This window comes from Pelodiscus sinensis, chromosome 6, assembly GCF_052426305.1.
Source record: "Pelodiscus sinensis isolate ZL-2025 chromosome 6, ASM5242630v1, whole genome shotgun sequence".
NCBI lineage: Eukaryota > Metazoa > Chordata > Testudines > Trionychidae > Pelodiscus > Pelodiscus sinensis.
Window position 1 is genome coordinate 126,534,011 of NC_143057.1, and position 22,534 is coordinate 126,556,544.

At 47.8% G+C, this 22,534-nt stretch overlaps 1 protein-coding gene across 9 annotated transcripts in view; it reads left to right on the top strand.

Annotated features, from left to right (window-relative positions):
• Positions 1-22,534, top strand: part of CELF4 (CUGBP Elav-like family member 4) — a 1,004,675-nt gene that overhangs the window by 948,496 nt on the left and 33,645 nt on the right. For all 9 annotated transcript variants that reach the window (XM_075932764.2, XM_089779469.1, XM_075932765.2 and 6 more), the window contains exon 12: positions 15,858-16,024. In XM_075932764.2, the coding sequence (XP_075788879.1) occupies positions 15,858-15,985 (128 nt within the window). In that variant the 3' untranslated portion in view covers positions 15,986-16,024. The remainder of the gene's footprint in view (positions 1-15,857; positions 16,025-22,534) is intronic.

A 22,534-nucleotide genomic window follows, 5' to 3' on the forward strand; every position in this document is an offset into this window, starting at 1 on the left:
TAATAACAGTAGGCTGTTATCCGCTAGAGAGCTCTGAGACACAAACTTTGCCAGTGGGTATCATGGATATCTCCTGATAACTGAGGAATAGAGAGACGAGTGGCCAGCATTATCAGCTAAGGAGGGAGTGGAGCACACCCAAGGAAGATGGAATCTTCAGAGATCTCAGCTGCTCAATTTGATATCTCCACGGAGCATATTCAAACCGAGATTAATCAAAGGCTTGGCCAAATATGGGCAGATATTCACAGGGACAATGCAAGGCACATCCCTGACACAAAATCCGTGCTCTTGACAGATATCAAGTCAATGTTCCACATTATGGGAGTGCTAGCGAGTCCCAAAGAAAGAGTTGGCAGGTTTTTTTAAACTCCCAAAAACAAAGTATTTTGCTCTTGCCTTTTTTCTCAGAACATTAGTGCTTTAGTGGAGAGCTGTTACTTTACAATAGGGACAAGTGGCTACAGCCTTGAGTTAAAGGCGCAATTGCCTATTCACTGTATACAGTTAGGGCTTGATCTGCCGCTGGTGTAAATTGTCCAAGAGCTACTGGAGGCAATAAAAGTATACAGTCTTGCATCAGATGAGGATCTGGCCGTTAGCACCTGATCCCGGGGGGCGTCTATCATTACACAAAGAGAGAGGCCAGAAGACCCATGTTTCCAACTTCTGTTTGTCAGTCTATAGCGGCCCCAACCAACTAGCTCTGGGGCAGTAGGACTAATTTAGGTTTTGGCAGGTGAACCTGATGTGACTAATTAGATCGTGTATGGGCACATTTATATACATGTTAATTATCGGTCGTGTTGTGGAAGACGTTACCTAGGACCCCCTGCATTGTTCCGAAGAATGCTAGGGGTCTTTGAGTGCCAGTTACGGACCCCCACAGTCATCTCCATCTCGTCCCCTCAGATCAATAGACACAGTATTTTCCTCGGGGACTAAGGATCAATACTTTGAGCAAAGGGTGCATCCTGCATCTCTCTTTGCCCAGTGCTGTTTCCGCTATCTTTGGCTCTGGATGAGAGAATACGTTTATGTTTAAGCAGGAAACCGAATGAATGTAGTCCCGGTCTGTCACTGATGAGCTGACCCAAAGCCCGCTGTCGTGAAAAGATGCCTAGCGACTTCAATGGGCTTCAAGCTGGTCCTGGGCACACACGCCACTCCGGTACTCAGGCTTTATCACACAGAGGCTCTTTTGGGACAGCACACGAATGCCTGGTCCATGGGTATATATCCGCAGCTGTGCTATGACGTAAGAGAAGTCAAGCTTCCATTGATATTTATGGAAGAAACATGCGGATCATCTTCCTGTCCATTGCAGCTCTTTGAGAGCAAAGCAGTTGTCATTCAGCACTCAAAGGATGGAATCTAACTACAGCAGGTTGGATCAGGGATGGGTGTTGATTATTGGGGGACTTTTCTGTTTGGGGTTCTATTTATTCCCCTCTTCCCATCTCTCCCATTGGTACTAAATGAATTTCAGTGTCGACAGAGAATCTCTTGAGCCCAAAAGCAAGATCATTTTAAAATTCCAAATGGTTCATTGCCTGTTACAGGGATTTTTTTCTCGTCAATTACACGTTTAGCATTAATTGCTGTGCTTCACACAGTGACCTCCATGTAGAATTATTTATTGGGCTGGAAAGTTTCACTGAAAGCTATTAATCAATATTCTTAGCTTCTGAGCAGAAACTTTTACACTATGCCCCGCAAGCGACTTAGAGCCTTTTTAATCCATTTAAGTGATGCTCCAATTTGTCAGTAATGAAGCACAAGGCAATTGGATAGAAACGGGGAGCTCTCCTATAGCCAATGATTAGCATCTACCGTGGCCTTGTGTCAAGAATTTGTTTTGATATTTCACTGACTTTTTAATGGCCATGAAAACATTTGAGAGTCTCTGTGGAGCATTCAGTGAAAACTAGACCCCCCACCTTTTTAGCCTAGTTATAACTGCAACCTTAATTAATGTCTTCTTGCTATTGCGTATTAACATCTTTTATGTATTTATTACCATTATTTATTAATCAGGAAGCAGTGCCCCCCCCCTTGTGGTGTCTTATTGCACTTTGGGGTGCAGCATTAGAGTGCTTTTAGGGTACTAGCTATTAGGGACCACTTACAGGATTAGATGTCTTATTGATCTGCTTGGGCATGGGAAAAACCATATTCTTATTTAGACTCTTCTCCGATTTCCCAGAAATCCGGTAGCGCTGGTGCAAAATGAACAAGGACATAGATGGAGGCAAAGCTAGGAATTCAAGCAGATGGATGGAGACAGGTGGTAGGAGCCACAGCGCCTACTGGCAGCTTGATACTACGCTACTCCAGGAAAGCAAACTCGCCTGTGGTTTTGGCAGATCCCTTATGCACAGCCTTCATTTTAAGCACGTGCTTATGTCCCATTCACTTGGACTTAAGCGCATGCTGAGCACGTTGTTGAAGCACAGACTTAAACACTAGCCACAGCGGGTAAAAAGAGTTGCAGAGAGCTTGTGCTTTCACGTGGCAAGTCAAACTCCTTCTGCTGATCTTAGTATAGATCAGAGATTTTGGAAGTGCAAGTCATGCCCCAGTACTGGGTCACAGAAAGTCAGCCACTGTGTCTCCCTGCTGTAGGGTGACAAGGTGACCAGTGGGGGGGAGGGGCTGAGGGGTGCTAAGACAGCTTCCTGCATGTCCTGCCCTGGAATTGGTCAGCAGCAAGCCCAGCTCCTAGGTGGAGGCAAGTTGCCAACTTTCACAAGATAAAAAAAGCAAAACAAGCCAATAGATGAAGCCAATCCTAGTTCAAATCATGCCCAAAATTTTTCAAATCACTCTGTCCACCTTTGCTCTTGTCAAAAGATAGACTTATGCTGAGTCATGGGCATCAATGATTTTCTTCAACTGGGCCGCGAGAAAAAAAGTTTGAAAACCGCTGCTCTAGGTTGATCTGAGCATAGATACTGACCTCTACTGGAATGACCAGCTGCCTCTCGGGTAAGCATATGTTATTCCTGATTGGTGAGATTTCTTAGAGAAGGGTAGACATCTGCTTTCTTGGGCATGGTGAGCCATGTGATGCTCCATGTGTAATGCAAATGTGCATATTAGTCAGGCTTGGGGAAAATTGGTAATCACGCCACCGCTATGCTGAGACTTCATTGTCAGAATCATCCGTATCAGCTCGCTGGATCTTCTGGTTCTTGTTATATTAATGATGATCCTGACCAAGAATCCTGTATCCAAAGTTCACAGCGAGGGAGAGGGGCCTTGCTTTGTCATCTGAACTTGTCCACATTTAGGGAAAGTTCAGGAGGTTCTGATCCGGTGTTGAATCCAAACCTCATGACTTAGACATGCGTCTGAATGGTCTTCTCCTACCTGGCAAGCTAGTAGCTCCAACATAGCATAGTTTGCCCTGTAAGGGCAGAACAAGAAGCTGTAGAAGGAAATCGTCCTCCTGACTTGTACCATCAAAATTCAATGTCATCTGCTAGAAGCAGGATTTTCTAACATCATCGTAATAGGGCCACTTCTTAGGGTACGTCTAGACTACAGGGTTTTGTTGACAGAAGTTTTGTCGACAGATACTGTCAACAAAGAGCGTCTAGACTACATCCAGTTCTGTCGACAAAGCAAGCCGCTTTGTCGACATAACAGTGTGGACACAAAGGACAGTGTAGATGCAATAATGTCTTCTATTGACAGAACTCTGTCAACAAAAGGCATTATTCCTCGTAGAATGAGGTTTACATACGTCGACAAAACTGCTGAGTTTTGACAACATTATGTCGACATAACTCAAAGGCAGTGTGGACGCAGGTATAGTTTTGTCAACAAAAGTCCACTTTTGTCGACAAAACCCTGTAGTCTAGACACACCCTTAGAGAGAGAGTCTGGCGAACATCTCTCCAGCATGGGCCACTTCCCATCCAGTTTGTCGTCACGCTATACCCATGTGGCAAACCAAAACCATTGCATACATGGGAACGTGATAGTAGGAAGATGTTCATCTCATTCCTGCTCTCCCTTGTGCACTAAGCTTTTTGACCTTTTGAAGAAAGTGAATCGCACTCTCTACGTTTACTGTTCACTCCATCTCCCTGTCTTCTCTGTGTCTCAGCTGAATCACATTGAAGGCCTAGCCTCTCGTTCGTCCACAGCCCACGCTGTAGAACCCTCTGTTTTGAGACACTGGCATCTGTTAAAAATGACCCCATTAAATACTACGCCAACTTATGCCATGTCAACGGGCAAGAGCCATTGTGCTTAGGTTCCTCCATGGCAGGCAGATAGACTGAGCGTAGGGACAAAAGCACGGGTGGGCAATACTTTTTAAAAGGGGGCTACCCAGAAGGGGCAGGGCTTTGGGCAGAAGGGCCAGGGCCAGGAGACTTGTTGTGCTCCCCCCAACACCCTGATTGGCCTGGGGTTGGGGTAGTGCCAGGGTGGCCGCAGGCCGGACCCAGAGTTTTGGTGGGACAGATCCAGCCCGTGGAGGGCCGTTGGCCCACCCCTAGGCAAAAGGGACCCGTTTGATCATGATGTGTGACAAAAGACCTCTGTAGGTCAAAGACATCGATATTTTCTCTATCAGGCTCATAACTTCTATCTGTGCCATAGCACACCTTTTAGAACAACAAAGACTTCAAGGAATGGAGAACCCACTGCATACTGAGATAATTTGTTCTAATGAGTTATTACCCTCAGAATTAAGAAATTGTGCCTCTCTTGTAGTCCAAACTTTTCTAACCTCAGCTTCTTCACAGTGGAGCTTTCCCCCAGTCCTTTCTGTGCTGGAGTAAAGCAGACTTCTACCAGTTGAAATCTCTTTTCCATGTCGGTATTTGTAGACTACGGTCAAGTCACCTCTTACCCTTCTCTAGGATACATTAAAGAGACTGAGCATTGTAAGTCCTTTTTCAGAGTCATTGCTTTACTGGATACAGTCCCTCACTTTACAACTGCGACCTACTCTCTTTGTTCTTTACATTTGGCGGTGATCAAAGGCATGTTGTTCAAAGGGCACCTACCTTCTGACATGATCCAGGCTGGTCTGTGTAGCTGACCTGCCCCCAACATTATGTACCACTTCACTAATTTTTCTGTCATCTGCAGAGTATGCCTGCCTGGGTTTTATACTTTTTTCCAGCTCATTGATAAAGGCATTGAATTAGCATTGGGCCTAGAATGAATCCGTTAGGACCCTACTAGAATCACCCTCCTTGGCCAGCATCACCCCATTTACAATTACTTTCTAGGGTCTTTCAGTTAACTGGAGACGCGCCATACCGGGTCACACCCAAGCTCCAGCTAGCCCAGTAGTGTAGCCAGGGCCAGATGTCTCGGAGGGAATGAACAGAACATGGTAAAAACTGAGTGATCCATCCAGTCATCCCATCCTGCTTTGGCGGTCAAAGGTTTAAGGACACCCGGCGCCTGTTTTGTGTCCCTTCCTATCTTGGCCAATAGCCATTCATGGACAAACCCCCCATGAAATTATCTTGTTCTTTTGTTAACCTAGTAATGCTTTGGGTCTCACAACATTGCCTGACAATGAGTTACAACGGCTGACTGTGTGTTATGAGAAGAAATACTTTGTTTTAAACCTGCTGCCTATTCCTTTCATTGGGAGACCCCTGGTTCTCGTGTTATGTGAAGGAGTAAATAACGTTGCTCTTTTGTTCTCCTCACCAGTCATAATTTTAGAGACCTCTATTGCATGTCATTTTAGTTGTCTCTTTAATGTCGGTGGCTCTTACTTTGATGTTATGAAGGCCAGGACTTCAACAGGGTTCAAAAAGAACTAGATAAATTCATGGGGGTTAGATCCATCAATGGCAATTAGCCAGGGTGGGTAGGGATGGTATCCCTGCCTCTGTTTGTCAGGGGCTGGAAATGGATGACAGGGGAGGGATCACTTGATGATTCCCTTTTCTGTTCCCTCCCTCTGGGGCACCTGGCATTGGCCACTGTTGGAAGACAGGACACTGGACTGGTTGGACCTTTGGCTTGTCCCAGGATGGCTGCTCTTATGTTCTTAGTGCTATTTTTTATCTGAGTGCTTTATAGAAGTCTGAATATATTAGGTCAATACAATTACCTTTATCAATTAAACATGGGATCTCATGAAAAAAAGGCATGTTGGTTTCATTACACTTTTTTTTCCATAAAACCATGCTGATGAACATTCATTATGCTATCGCCGTATAATTCTTTACTGACTAGCTTCGATATCAGCCTTCCCATGGTTTTGCCTTACATCAGTGACCAACTAACCGTCTTATAGTTTCCTAGGTCATCCTGTTAGTCATTTTAAATATTGGCTCATCCTTAGCTCTTTCTCAGTCCACTGAGACTTCCCCAGTGTGGCAAGATTTGTTAACAATTAAAGATACTGGTTTGGAGTGTGCCTTGGTCACTTCTTTTAATACTCTTAGGCTGTGTCTAGATTACATGCCTCTGTCGGCAGAGGCATGTAGATTAGATACATAGGCAAAGGCAAATGAAGCCGCGATTTAAATGATCAGCTGTTTGTCGGCTCGCGCGCTAGTCTGGACGCTCCCCTGCTGACATCAAAGCCCTTTGTCGGCAGCCCCGTTATTCCTCGTGGAATGAGGTTTACCGGGGCTGCCGACAAAGGGCTTTGATGTCGACAGGGGGAACGTCCAGACTAGCGCGCGAGCCGACAAACAGCTGATCATTTAAATCGCGGCTTCATTTGCCTTTGCCAAAACAACAAATCTACATGGCTCCGTCGACGGAGCCATGTAGTCTAGACGTACCCTTACATGTAAGTTATCTGGTCCTATAGATTTAAACTTGTTTAATGTTAACCATGGCTGTACAGTCTCCTTCATAACTGGCAGATATGAATATATCATCCTGCATATTTCCAAATGCAGAATAAAAAATATTTCTTATTTATCTGTCGCACCAAGAGATGGTAAAACACCAGCACAAGGTTAAATATTCCAAAAGTCATCCAAGTCCATTAGATACTGGAAAACAGCCGAAATGATGTCCTTGGTCTTCAGACATACTCCATTACTGAGGATTTCAGTAGCCATAAATCACATTACAATACAATACCTTCCAAAACACGTGTACATTACAGTGCTACTTTCATACAAACTGTATCCTGAAATTCTCTACAGAGCTAAACAATTGCAGGACAGTAACTAGTGCATGGTTTAAAGAACATGGCAAGGTAAAGACCTTGCAAAATAATTAACTGAAAGCCTTGATTCATTGATAGGACTAATAAATGAGGGAAGAGAGAAATTAAGAGGCATCAGCCTGGGTGTATACAAAAGAGATGAGAAATGAAAAGGGCTGAGTTCATGAGGAGGTGGAGGGGGCAGGCTACAGAGAAGCAGGCTCTGACACAAGAAACTGTTTTGAGGCAGACGGTTTCCTCCCCCACAGAAAATGCTTCCCACTTCGGTGCCTCACAGTTTGGTGGCGTTAGCAATCTCAGCAAGGCAGGTTTTAAGACAGACCAAGGGCAACGCGATGCACTCTATCCCCAGTAGGTGGACCAGCAGCCAGGCAGTTGCCTGTTATTATTATTCATTAATTATTATTTACTTTTTGTAAAGAGCTGTCAGCACATTAGGAGCTGCATATCTTCTCTCAGGGCACATTGTACCCTAAACAGCGTTTTGATGCAGGGCACAGTATAGGCATCTCCTGGTAGCACCGCCCCCCAAAATCCTAATTGCTAAATTTGGTGCTGCCTCATGTCCCTTCCTGTCTACTTGTGTTCCTGGCTACAGCATGTGAGACAGTGAAGGCCATTCCTGGAGCCAAATGCTTCCAAAGAACGACAGAAGGAATCAGGATACCGTATTTTCTGGCGTATAAGGCGACTGGGCGTATAAGACGACCCCCTAATTTTCTAGTTAAAACATAGGTTTTCGTCTTATACTCGCTGTATAAGACTACCCCCCTTAAGAGGTCAACCGGCAGTGCCCCAACGCCCCTCTGCCTCCCCGGCTTTGCTCCCGGTGTCCCTGGTCTGCTGGAGACTGTCCCCAGCAGACCAGGGGCACCGGGAGCAAAGCCGCAGCCGTGGCGGGGTCTCGCGCCTCCCCGGCTTTGCCAGAGAAAAGCCTCAGAGGTGCGGGACCCCTCCGCCTCCCCGGCTTTGCTCCCGGTGTCCCTGGTTTGCTGGAGACGGTCCCCAGCAGACCAGGGGCACCAGGAGCAAAGCCGAAGCGGCGGCGGGGTGCCGCCGCGGCTGCGGCTTTGCTCCCGGTGCCTCTGGTCTGCTGGGGACCGTCTCCAGCAGACCAGGGACCCCGGGAGCAAAGCCTCTGAGGACGCCGGCAGCGGGACAGCCGCGGCGTGTCTGGGCTGCCCCGCTGCAGGCTTCCCCCAAGGCTTTACACGGCTGCCGCTTTTTCCGGCTCGGGGTTATGCCGGAGAAAAGCGCCAGTCTAGACGCGATTCTCCGGAAAATAAGCCCTACTTTAAAGTAGGAATAAGAAATCCTCCGGAAAACAGTTTATTTTCTGGAGAATTGTGTCTAGACTGGCGCTTTTCTCCGGCATAACCCCGAGCCGGAAAAAAGCGGCAGCCGTGTAAATGCAAATGCCGCGGGGGATATTTAAATCACCCGTGGATTTGCAATTCCGACTCGTCTCATTAGCATCCCTTTTCCGGAAAGGGGTGCCAATGTAGACGTAGCCAGGGTGTCTCTAGACTACAGGATTGTTTTTTTTTTTAAGTGGCCTTTTTTTGAAAAAACTCCCCCTGCGTCTAGATTGCTGCCACGTTCTTTTGAAAGTAAATCAAAAGAACACGGCAGTTTTTTCGAATGCGGAAAACCTCATTTTACGAGGAAGAACACCTTTTTTCGAAAATGTCCTTTCGAAAAAAGGCGCTATGGAATGCAAACTGTGCTTTCTCGAAAGAGAGCATCCAGACTGCCTGGGTGCTCTCTTTCGAAAAAGTGGCTTGCTTTTTCGAAAGGACTGGCTGTAGTCAAGACACTCTCTTTCGAAAGAGGCTTGTAGTCCAGACGTACCCTTAGTTATTTTGGAATAGTGTTGCCGTGTAGATGTACCCTTGGACATGTTCTGCAATCATCTCCTCTGCTCCCTTCCCACCTCAAGCAAGTGCATTTCGTGTGAGTGGCAAGAGTGCCAAACCCTGGAGACTGAAGTCCGCTTTTAGCCACAGACCAGACATAGCCTGAGCAACGACAAGTCTGACCATCCTTCCCCTGCCCATGTCACCCTGACAATGTTCCTACTCTGTCCTGGAAGGCGTGAGATCGGTCACTCTCCCGACCCATTCTGTCTTCAGCTTCTCTGCTGAGTGCTCTAGCAATGAGACTGCTTTGGGCTCCGGCCTATCTCTAAGAGCGACCGGGTGATGCCTTGTTATTTGCGCTGCTGTTGAGCTTGATCCTCCTCTGCGCAGTCGCTGGGCCGGAAGCCGAGAGGATCGTGTGTGTCAGAGAGCCAGCTGCGATGGCCACCACAGTATCCAGCCTAGTAGAAGGTTGTAAGACACGTAAGAACAGCCGTAGGCAAGCAAGAGGCTCATTTGCATGTAGACACGTGTGCCAGAGGCGGTATCTCCTCACACTACATGTCCTCCTTGCACCCTGCCACCAGAGAAGCGAGCACACAAGACTTGCCATACCTCCAAGACTTGCCATACCACCATACCACCTCACAAGGACCTGCAGAATCAAACTGAAGTGTTTTGGGGTGCAAACCATCCGTCAAGTGCATCTCTGAAATTGAGAGGGGAGCTGCTCTTCTCCTTTCTCTCCACCCCCATCTTGGGTGCTTTAAATGGAAGAGCAACCAAAGAGTAACCTTCTCAGCACCCCACGGTTACGCAGCCCGTCCAGGACCGTGCTTGTGTGGCGGGAAAGACATGCAGAGCTCTGAGAGCACCTAAGAATCACACGAGAGCTTTCTGCAGCCTGATGCAACAGCCTGGGGAAGAAACGGAGAAGGGCAAAACCCCCGTGCCCAACATTATCTTGTCTTCGGAGATGCCCACAGCTCATGTCACAGTCAGGAGAAGCCGTGGACTTGGTAGCGGACACTTTTTTGGAAATGTAGGGCAGAACCAAGACGCATGCATCAGAGCTCACGTCATGCTCCATGTCAGAACCCAGGGATGCTAATGAACCTGACAGTGGACCAATTTTGCTGAGGAATCCCAGTCCCGTGTCACTTGAGGTACATTGTGCATCCGCTAAGAAAAAGTGCAGAGCTAGAGAGATTTGATACCCCAACCTGCAGTCCTAGCAAATTTCATGCTCCTTTACTACCTTGGTAAATCATTTATTAGAGCAGCCTTTTTACATAATCCCTGAAAAAAAACATAAAATAGATTTATCACAAAATCCTGTCCTCCTACCAACCATCTACAGACTGGTACATATATTCCTCTGGTTATTAATTAACTGATGCGCAGAAACAGCTTCAAGCTTTTTAACCTCTCCTTCTCTCTCTTTGTCCTTCAAGAGGGTAAGCCACAATGCCGGGGGGGACGTTAAACACGGGGGAGCTAACGCAATGTGTGGTGCATTAAAGTTGTGCATTAAAGCCAACAGCAGCCGACCCCAAATTAAAGACTTTCAGTAAAACGTTTAAGGCTACGTCTACACTGCAGGCTTCTTGCAGAAGAACTGTTTTGCGGAAGAGCTCTTGTGCAAAAAATCTTCCACAAGAGCGCGTCCACACTACCATGTGCATTTGGACAAGAGATGTGCTTTTGGACAAGATTCATCCATGGCAGTGTGGATGCTCTCTTCCGCAAGAAAGCTCTGATGGCCATTTTAACCATTGGGGCTTCTTACGCAAGAAATTCATGTTGCCTGTCTACACTGCCCTCTTGTGGAAGAACTCTTGCACAAGAGGGCTTATTCCTTGTGGGGAGAGGAATAAATCTTCTGGAAGAAGCTCTGCTTTCTGATGCTATACTGTAAATTTACTTGCGCAAGAATGCGCATGCAGTGTAGACAGCCGGCAAGTTTTTGCGCAAGACCAGCTGTTCTTGCGCAAGAAGCATGTAATGTAGACAGCCTGAAGGTATATTTTTGTGCCAAATTCTCCTCTTAGGGCCTGTCTACACTTGGGAATTATTTCGAAATAACTAAAATCAAAATAATAACTCCCGAAAACTACTTCGAACTAAGGTTATTGCCCACGGAAAGCAGGAGTACAGATTTCAAAATAACCAGCCCGTTATTTCAAAATAACGGGTTTGGTAGTGCAGACGCATCACTTATTATTTCAAAATAAGGGGGATTATTTCAAAATAACTCCCTAGTGTAGACCAGGTCTTAGCGATGCCAGTTTAGAAGTGGAGTAGCGCCGTTGACGTTGGTGGAGTTACTCTAGTTTGCCCCTGGAATAACGGAGTGCCAACTGTTGTTCATTATCATCGTGCTTGCAAGGTCTCCTTAGAAGGAAAAAGGTACGAGGTGGTAGTTATCTAATCTGGTGGCGGGCATCTGACTTGAAAAGAGAAAAGGATGTGACAGTGTAGCTATTGCTGTCCATCAATTGATCACCTAGCACTGTGGCATAGAGACCTCAAGAGGTCTTCGAATCCAACCCCCGCCTAAAATCAGGACCAATCCCAACTAAATCATCCCAGCCAGGGCTTTGTGAAGCCAGGACTTAAAAACCTCTAGAGATGGAGATTCCACCACCTCCCTAGTTAAGGCATTAAAGTGCTTCACCACCCTCCTTGGGAACTAGTTTTTCCTAATATCCATCCTCGACCTCCCCCACTGCAACTTGAGACCATTGCTCCTCATTCTGTCGCCTGTCACTAACGAGAACAGCCTCTCTCCATCCTCTTTGGAACCCCCCGTCGGGTAGTTAAAGGCTGCTATCAAATCCCCCCCCTTACTCTTCTCTTCTATATGCTAAATAAGTCCAAATCCCTCAGCCTCTCCACATAAGTCATGTGCTCCAGCCCCCTTGTCATTTTTGTTGCCTTCTGCTGGACCCTCTCCAATGCATCCATATCCTTTTTGTAGTGGGGGGCCCAGAACTGGACACAATACTCTAGATGTGGCCTCACCAATGCCAAATAAAGGGGAATAATCAATTCCTTACATTTGCTGGCAATGCTTCTCCTAATGCAGCTCAGTTCAAATACAGCATCTCAGCTACTTGGAGCCTTACCAGCACGCAAAACATCCCTGTGGAAATAATAAAGGGTGTGTAGATCTGAGTGCATCCGCATATCCCAAGCATATCCAGTCACACACAGTCAAAATTTTCACCTTCAGACTGGAGACATTGGTTCTCCACCCATGGGCAATTCCACACCTGCTGCTGGTCAGCAGGTCATTTGTCATGTCATGCTCTGAAGTGCCAATGGAAAATTGGGACAGTTGGCGAAAGGACATTCTAAAGAACCTAAGCCTGGCTTAAGCCACAGACTCAATAGCAAAGAGCATCTAGGTACTGCTCCCGTCTATCTTTTCCCCCTGTGGTGTCCATGAAACATGGTAGGTGACCACGTTTTCTATGGATGTGCCATTGCGTGGTATTCCTGCACAGAACCGTCACCCTTACAAGTCTACCATAAGAGCTACGGCTTGGTAGCTCCAGCATAAGTCTATGAGCTCGTCCAGACCAGAAAAACATTCAGTGGAATAACTGCATCAGTATAGTTACCCAGTGTAAAGCCCTAGGATACATATACTGGTGCAAAGCAGATCCTGCTACAGACAGGGCCTGCTTCTGCAGAAAAGCAGCACAATAGAGCATGTGGCTGACACACCACTGGAGTTCCTTGTATTCGTCTGAGAGTGTGATTAAGTTCTCACATGTGGCACCGCCATCAGGAATACCCAACCTAGACATCCACTAATGAACGCCTTTCTAACATCCGGACATAAACCCTGGAACTGTGGTGTCCAACCTGCTAGCCATGCGGCTATTTGGCAGGTGAGTGTGGCTAGTTGGTTATAGTAGTAGCCACTATATGATTTACATTTTTAGAATATGGCTAGGTCACTATAGTGGCTACTGCTTCAGAACTGATTGGACAATCCTAGAAAGATGGGTCCTGGGCTGTGGAAATGATGGGCACCTCGTGTTTTGCAAGGGAGCTAGCTAAGAAGATGGAGCTCCCAGGTCAGACGTAGGTCAACGTATGACGTTGGTAGTTCCCCAGCTCAAACCAGCCCATCTCTGAATGAGACATTGGTCTTGTCATGGCTGGAGTAAGAGCATTGAGAGCCTAGAGGAGAGTTTGGGGGAGAAAGCCACTCTTATTTAAGAGCTACATTTAAAGATATGGGCCAAGTGAATAGGAATGTCAACTTAGGGACCTAGGGAGGTCCCAGAGCCAGTTCCTGCTCCATTGCAGTCATTGGGAGCAACGTAAGGGCCATATTGAGTGACACATCAGACAACCAATCCAACACAATCTAGGCTCATCACATTATCAGAGCTCTTCTTGGTTGGCTTGTATTCTCAGAGTCAGGATAATTGTTGTCTACTAAGATCCAAGAGCTGATTGACTCTTCCATGAGTTTCCCCTACCATTGTGCTCAGTTTTCTGCCAAGAACATGAGAACTAATATGAGAGGCAAGCAAAGCTCTGTCTCCCTTCTTCACCCCTGCAATGCTAGAACCTCCTCCTCTGTGTCGTTCTCTTCTGACTATGCCACAAAGCGCTGACTACTGAATTCAGGGAGGAAGGCAAGGAGGGAGAGCACAGGTTACTTCCCTGTGCTGACCCCTCATGGCCACTGGAAGATGTGACTGCCCCATTCATTTAGGGTCTCATCTCACTTTGGGCATGTCTAGACTAGGAAACTTTCAAAATACCTAAAATCGATTTAATAGCTCCTAAAATAACAAAATCGAAATAGCATGTCCACACTACGGGGAAGCCTCAAAGTTACTCCGAGGCAGGCTCTGTTAATGTGGCCGCACTACGTCGACACAGAGCCCCAGGAAGCACTAGGGAGTAATTCGTTCAAATTAATCTGGGGAGTCGCTATTTTGAAATACCAGCACCCGAGTGTCCACACGACCGCTATTTCGAAATCACTATTTCACTATTAGCGTTATTCCTCAAGGAAAGCAGGAGTGCAGATTTTGAAACAAGCGACCCATTATTTCAAAATAATGGGCTTGGTAATGCAGGCACTCCGCTTAATAATTCGATCTAAGGGAGGGGTTAGTTCAAAATAAAGCCGTAGTGTAGACCAGGGCTTTGATGTAACCTTTACATTCATTCGTTTCATGGCTGCTCACAGAACTGCATTAACAGCCAACGACGTGTGTGTGTGTGTGTGTGTGTGTATGTGTGTGTGTGTGTGTGAGACCTGTAGCTAGCCAACGCTTAGATCAGCGGTGACACACAGAGGAGTAACTATAAACCTATGGAGGTGCAAGGGGGCAAACCACATTCCATTGCACTGTTGGGGCAGGCGGGTATCTGTTAGAACCCTGTTAGCTTTCGGGGTTCTAACACGGCCTCTCTGCCTCACCCTATTTATCAGCAGACCCTAGCTTCCCAGAGAGAGTTTGTGCTGCCAGAGGCCGGGAGGGGAACGATCACAGAGAACTAAACGGTTTTGTCTGAAGCACAGGCTGTTGCTCCATCGCGTCCATGCCCAGGCCAGAGGGAGGTTGCCATCACACGAGGATGCTCACTGCTAGAGCGTAAGGGGTGTGCCTCACATGTTGAGAAGGCCTCCTGCTTCGCCAGACACCAGAGTCACCAGCTAAAGGCAGATCCCCAAGGGGGGCAGTGCTTCCAGCCATCTGCTTTCAAATCCCAGGTCTCTAAGGCTGGAGTTAGAGTAGGATGCCAAGCAGTAGCTAGTCCCATTAGCATCCGTGTTGTTATAATGGCCTCCAGCCACTGGGAATGGAGGGGAGGGGCAGACCGCGGTGACAAGCTCCACAATCTCCCATTTCAAAGTAATAAGACTCCATTCCAAGTATGTCATCTAAGCTGGCTGCTCCAGCATGCCCTGGACTTGTTGGCCCAGCTGCATCACTGCCAACAGGGTGGGAATTCACCTGCTCCCACATGTCTGTCCCAAAGTGTCAGCTGAGATGAAGGGGTGTGTCCTTTGCCCCTTATGATTACCCCATTCGTATGTCCAGCCACTCAGGGCGATCCCACCCCCGTGAGCTCCGCATGCCTGCCAAGCACAGTGCAGTCTAGGGGCTGTGCAAAACAACCTGAGCGACTCATGAATCCCCCTAGGGAAGTGTAGGAGTTTGCCTCCTTCAAGGGGTGAATAAGAGTCTACTACAGCAACTGGTTAATGGAGCTTCTCCTTCACCTCAAGTGGTAATTGCTCACGCATTTAGTGGTGATGGTCTAGGGTCCAAGCCATCTCCGGTGGGCATGGGATGGTCATTGGGGTCACCCCTGTATTTACTTTGCCGTTGTAAACAAATAGGTATGTCTATATCACGTTCCCTCATTCATAACTGCAGCGAAGAGAAGGCGCCGCAGAGAAGATATGAGGGAAACATCGAGGGTGGTAGACAATTTGCCCTGGCATTGGGAGAGGGAGAGACACACAGAATAAATGCCTTGAAAACACCCCATTATATGCGCCAACTCCCAGTCGGGGCTGGCGTAGCTTCAGAGCTGCATGCCTTCATCCTAGGGTGCAAACCCTCGGGACCCTGGATTCTGTGTGGTGTAATGTCTGGCGCTTGCTTTCGGGTCAGACACCGTGATTCGTAAAGACCCACCCCATTGGCAACCATCCTCCCCTCACCCACCTCCCTGGTCCTTTCCTGCCTTCCCACCCCATGTTCATTCTCAGTGGTCTTGCATGTAACGCTGCCGGCCCCTTCGGTTCATTAAACCCCCCGCCTTGCCTCATGTTTTGACAGGATTTGTGAGCTTTGACAACCCCGCCAGCGCCCAGGCTGCCATCCAGGCGATGAATGGTTTCCAGATTGGCATGAAGAGGCTGAAGGTGCAGCTGAAGAGGCCAAAGGATGCTAACCGCCCCTATTGAGGAGTTGTGGGAACCGCCGGATACACATGACTAGCACAGGTAACTGCCCGGGGGAGGGGACGTCACCTGTTGAGTCCGTGTGGTGGACCCTAAAGATTATCTCTGCGATTCTCCGGCTTCTCTCTTTTCCACTGGGTCTCTGGCTAGAGCCACACCGCCACATACACCTGCACACAAAACAGGAACTAGTCGTGTGCGCACTGGTAGACAGAGAGGCTTAATGTAGGCGGAGCCAAATTCCCCCGTTCCACTGGCATCACGCCACTGTGCTGAGTCTTCCTGACCACTAGGGAGCAGCTGTTCCGGTCACCTGCTTAGCCATAGAAAGGAGTCTGAGGCCAAAGAAGACTTTTCATTAAGAGGTGGGAACCAAGCTGTGGCTTAATTCCAAACAACTGGACTTGTCCAACATATACAGTGGAAGCTCCATGTAGCAACCATTCAGCATTTTCCATTCTTCGTATGGTATAGTTCCTATCCAGTTTTGTCTCAGCATGACAAATCTCTGCCAATAGGACTCCTGGACACCTAAATATCTCCTAATTTCTTCCTTCGTGAATTAGAGACATGGATAAAAGGAATTCAAGCTCCTGTCCTCACTCTGCTGCTGTTAATTCCTTACTCACATACGACTCCCGCCAAGGCCAAAGGGAGCTTTGCTGGAGAGAGGACTCAGGAGGAGCCTAAATTTTTTGCCATTGGAAGGAGGCTAACTTAGTACTCTGAGGGAATTTCTCAATACATACAACAGTGCCAAAAAGATCAGCATGACTCACTTGCTTTGTTGGAATTTAAGCCTGCTCTTGCCGGCAGCAAAATAGAGCCTAGGATTTGGGTAACATTTTTGAAGTCCTCATGTGTCCTAGCTCCAAAAGAAACATAGGTTCTGTTGACACTGCGTCTGGATCTGGGCTTGCGGATGGTCCTGTTCCAAGCCTGCCCATGGGCCTCCACTCTGCATTGTAAATCTGGATTTGCCACGTGCCACTTTCGCGCCTCCATGCGGCCCCAAACGGACCTTCAAACGGGCTCCGTGGCTTGAGCGCGCTCCACTCAGGCACAGACCCAAGTCTCAGCAGGACTCAGGTTCTGGACTGTCCCTCAGCAGGGGGAATGGACGAGGGGCGTGGCCTCACACCTGAGTGGACAGAGCTCAAGCCACGGAGCCAATCAGGAGGTCTGCTTGGGGCAGTGTGGAGTCAGCTGACTTAGGCTCATGGGGTTTGAGAGGCGGGGCTCCACATTTCTGTGTAGACTTTCAGGTGTGGGCTGGAGCCTGAGTTCTGGGCCCCTGTGAGAGTGGGGGGGGGGATCCCACAGCCTGAGTGAGCCTGAGTCAGTGACCCCAGCACACCCCCGCCATAATCCTCATGTGCAGCGTAGCCGTACCGCTAGGGACTTAGAGCTTCTAGTGGGACTTCAGCTTCTAAGACCAAGATGCTCAGATGTATTTAGGCATGTCATTCTATTGATTTATGTCAGGGGCAGTTAGGCACCTAAATAGGCCTGAGGATCGGGGCCTTTGATGCGCTGTGAAAATGGAAAGTAGGATCCTATGTCATTTAGGTGCTTCTGAAAATATCCCTCTCCCAGCAGGTTCTCAGCTCCAATGCAACGGGATGGCATTCCCATTTAGCTACCGAAAATTAATCACATCTGGGTAGGTGGCGCAGAAGCAGCCAGCATAGTGCTGCAGTGGTAGGACACTGGTATTTTCAGATGGCTCCCGTGTAGCGTGGTGGTAGAGAGACGTCACTGGTGATAGTTCAGTACTTACCTTCAAAGGCCACTGGCATCCCTTTCCAAAAAGGGTGTGACATAATGTGTGGGATTGCAAGTTACAGGGAGCCAGCATAGGGCAAGGAAGAAACCATTGTCCTCCGTCTGGTGAGTGGATATTGCTCTTCATCCTAATGACCATCCATAAGTCCTCCCAGTTCCTCTCCCGCTGTTCTCAGAATGTTACGTATTGCATGGTTTCCCCAGTAAATAGTTCCAAGGAAAATATATATGGATGAGTGGTTACATATGGATGAGTGGTTTATTATCGATGTGAAGCTGTTAAAGCTGTACATGCATTTCTGTTAGAAGGCCAGGACCCAAGATGTATTTGAACTTCCAGGGTCAGTTGGGTTTCCAAATTTATCCAGCATTGGAGCTTGGGAATCTAAGTTGTTGATTCAAGCCATCACAGAGATAGGGGTCAGCTATCAATTGTCCAGATGTGACCTTTCCCAATCCCCCAGGCTGTTCTAATCCCAGTTTCCAATCTTTAATTGATAAGTAGAGCATCTCTGAAAATGTCTTATTCTAGGAGTCACAGCAAAACTCTGTTCCCTCAAGAATCAGTACATAAGAACAAAAGAGCAGCCGTACTGGGTCAGAGAAAGCATCCATCTGACACGGCCAATGCCAGGTGCCCCAGAGGGAATGAACGAGGGATGTTAAATTTAGATTAGTTGGCTAATCGAATAGTCAATGCAATTTGCATCGACTAATTGATTAGTCGATAAGGGCGCCTTCGCCTTTGAAATGTAGCAACAGCCCCAGCACTGTTGCTACACTTCCAAGGCGAAAGTGCTGGGGGGGCATGGGGCCAGGGAGGGATTCAAGCAGTCCCGCTGGCCCCGTGCTGCCCATGACATTTCAAAGCAGCAGTGCCGCTTAGAGCCCTGGGTCAGCGGGGACCCTGAGTCCCCAGATGACCCCAGGCTCCATGCAGCACTGCCGCTTTGAAACGCCATGGGGAGCCTGGCATCAGATTCCACGTGGCATTTCAAAGCGGCAGCGTCACGTGGAGCCCATGGTTAGCGGGGGAGTCCCCAGCTCACACCTGTCTCCAAGCGGCATTGCTTCTTTGAAGCACCCTTTCCTCTTCCCCCTCCCTTGCTGCCTCTTTCTGATAGAGGCAGCAAGGTGGGGGGAGTGACTAGTCATTCCCATCCCTAGAATGAACAGAATACACTGGAGGCTAGACAAGGGTTAAGAAACTCGCCCTCCATAAATTAGCTGAACATGTCAATTTCACACAGGTCATTTGAATCGCTCAGGGGATAATGGGTGGAGAAAAACGCAGTCCCAATAATCTAGTATCTCCTTTGTATCTGATTGTATAAAAAGGATTCTCAAAGTATTCTTCCACCCATTTTGAAAAAAGAACCTCTTTTCTTTTCCTTGCTTATGACAAGGCCTCTGAGAAGCTTGAAACTGAACTATGTTTCCACATCCAAATGCTTTTTTGCTTCATCGCTGCGCACATGCTGGCTTCTTATTTCAGGTGCTGGGGTCATGCATGCTAATTTCTCACACAGGATATAACTGTGAAGGAGAGATTGTCAGTTGGATCAAGGAGATTTCGGAGCACACGTTCCACAGAGTTTGGAAAAATCTCTCACTGAATTCTGAGCTGGCTTAGAATTGTAGGCTTGTTCTTGTTTGTAGTTATACAGGTTGAACCTCTCAAGGCCGGCACTCTCTGGTCCGGCTACATCCATGGTATGAGATGATTTTAGATACCCAGATGCCCACTAATCATGGGTGTGGCCAAGTTTCCTGTGGTCCCGTAATGGTTGTACACAGCCACCGGTCCTGGTTCTCAGTGTTCTGTGCTGTTATTTAGCTTTAATTTACCCCTACATGTCTTCTCAAACCTCACTATGCAGTGGAAGAGTTGGTAATGCCGCTAGACGATATTGACAAGTATCGGAGGGGTAGCCATGTTAGTCTGAATCTGCAAGAACAACGAGAAATGCTGTGGCACCTTATAGACTAACAGATTTATTGGAGCATAAGCTTCCGTGGGCAAAGACCCACTTCGTCAGATGCAGAAAGCTTATGCTCCAATAAATCTGTTAGTCTATAGAGTGCCACGGGACTTCTTGTTGTTCTTGTAGACAATATTGAGTCCCCGTGGTCCACCAAATTCTCTGGTTCGGCACCGGTCAGGTGCTGAGGATGCTGGATAGAGAGGTGCAACCTGTAGGTGAATCATGAGCCCTGGGCAACACACACTGGTTTGTTATTGTAGGGTTGCTCTTAAGCATTGGGTTGTACACACTGGTTTGTCATGATAAAACTGATCATGAGAGTTGAGTTGCATACACTGACTTGTTATAAGAGGGCCTGAGTAGGTCTAGTGGGTTTTAATAATGCATTCTACAAAAAGTTATTGGTCATGACAAAAAAGATGCCTTTAGAACTTATTTTCTGCCTCAGCTTGTGCCACGCAGAAGCAACTGCTTCAGCCTCCCACACAGCCTGGGTCTTACCTGGACTTCTGTCAAGTTTTTCAGTAACACTGAGTCAGCAGTTCACATCCAATCTATCCCACCCTCTGCTTAAGGCACCTAGAATGTGCTGTACCTAGCACGGGGGGGAGAGGGAAGGGCTGATCCTGATTGGATGCCACCTTAAACAAACTTGCAATTTTGCACCTCCGGAGGAGGAAATGTGGGAGGAAGATGCGAGGGATTGCACCTTGAGCTGCTTCATGTGCAGGCTGGGCACAGGTGGAAAGGAAGGCTGGCTTTTTGGGAACAGGGTCCCTTGTGGGCGTGGAAGAAATGCATCTTGGGAAGGGATTGGGAAAGTGGTCACCCAGAGAATTAGATCTGGGATTACAGGTGAGATCAGAGGCATTCAGACCCTGGTTTAGACCCATTTCTGCTCCATAAGAACGGCCAGACTGGGTCAGACCAAAGGTCCATCCAGCCCAGTGTCCTGTCTGCCCACAGCGGCCAATACCAGGTGCCCCAGAGGGAGTGAACAGAACAAGGAATCAAGTGATTCCCTCCCCCTGTCACCCATTCCCAGCCTCTGACAAACAGAGGCTAGGGACACCATTCCTACCCATCCTGGCTAATAGCCACTGATGGACCTAACCTCCATGAATGTATCCAGCTCTTTCTGGAACCCTGTCAAAGTCCTGGCCAGCTCCACCACCTCCAGAGGAATGCAGAGGTACCATCAGGTAGGCATGCAGCTCAAACACTGCCACGACAATCAGATTCCTAACGCCGTTCATGCCTCGGCGTGGGAAGTAGGGATGTGGGGGCCAATGCGGCACCCCATATTTTACACTCAGCTTCCCCATGCCCAGAGGCCAGCTCTGATGCCAACTTGCCAGCCCCACATCCTGGCCTCTGGGCAGCCCCTCCAGGGTCCCGCCAGCCCCAAGGGTCCTGCCATCCGCGCTCCGCAGCCACCTCTATCTGTGGCTAAGTTGCCAACTCTCCCAGACCAGATGCCCTTTGTGGTAATGTCATCCAGACCGGGAGAGTTAGCAGCTCTGGGTGTGACCCCAGCCTGGGGCACAAACAGGTGCAGGGGAAGGTGAAGCTCAGCACCCCCAGCCTAAAAATAGTTCCAGTGCCACCGCATGCAGGGTTCAGCTGATCACCATATTTGGGGTCGGGAAGGAAATTTCCTCCAGGGTAGATTGGCAGAGGCCCTGGAGGTTTTTCGCCTTCCTCTGTAGCATGGGGTACAGATCACAGCTGGAGGTTTCTCTGCATCTTGGGGTCTTCAAACTATTTCAAGGCTTCAATATCTGAGATTTAGGTGAGAGGATTATTCTAGGAGGGGTGGGTGAGATTCTGTGGCCTGCGTTGTGCAAGGAGTCAGACTAGATGATCATAATGGTCCCTTCTGACCTTAAAGTCTATGATGGGAGCCACAAAGGCAGGCAGGGGTCTGAAGACAGCTAGAAACTGCAATGTTGGGAGGTAACCAACTCACTGAATGTGCAGAATATTAGATACTAGCCTAGGTAATGGTTTTTTCCAGACTCAATTCATCAAGACACTACATTTTACACCTACCTTTAAGCACACAGGTCATCTCATTGGCTCCAGTACAGTTACTCGAGCCTAAAATTAGGCACGTGCTTAAAAGCCTTTCTGAATTGGTGCCTTGCCAAGGGAAACATTTTGTTTTGTTGGACTCCTTTACAAAAGTTAGGAGGTTGCCCACAGAAATGCGAGCCACATCCCACCAGATACGCTGCTACACCAGAATCTTTTCTTATCCCCCTCCCAAAAAACCCCTCTCCTCATTCAGTTCATTTCAATTCTGGATTCATGTCGTAATTTCCCTTTGAGGACCCAAAATCAGCATAGGCCATGTTGCTTTGATGTTGTTTGTGTTTCTCACCAGTGCTCTAAAAATTGCGGCCAAACGCTAAAAAAAAAACCCCACAACCAAAAAAAAACCCCTGCTGTGATGTAGCAGATAAGCTCACACGCTGCTGTGAGCAAAGCCCAGAAGGATTCAGATGGCTGAACACTTCCAAAATGGCTGCCTTCTGCTCTCTCATTTCTTTCTAATTACAGAGGTTGTACCAAACGGGGAGAGGGGAGAAAGAAAAGAGGATCCTTTGAGGCCAAAATCAATATATTCTATTACAGAACTCCCCGAAGGAATGGGAGGCAGAGGTAGATACTGTGTCTGTCGGATAGTAAATGCATGAAATAATGATAAAAAGGCAGTGGAATCCATTGCTCGCATAGGTGCCCATTCTTACAAGAACCAAGATACTGTAGATAACCACAA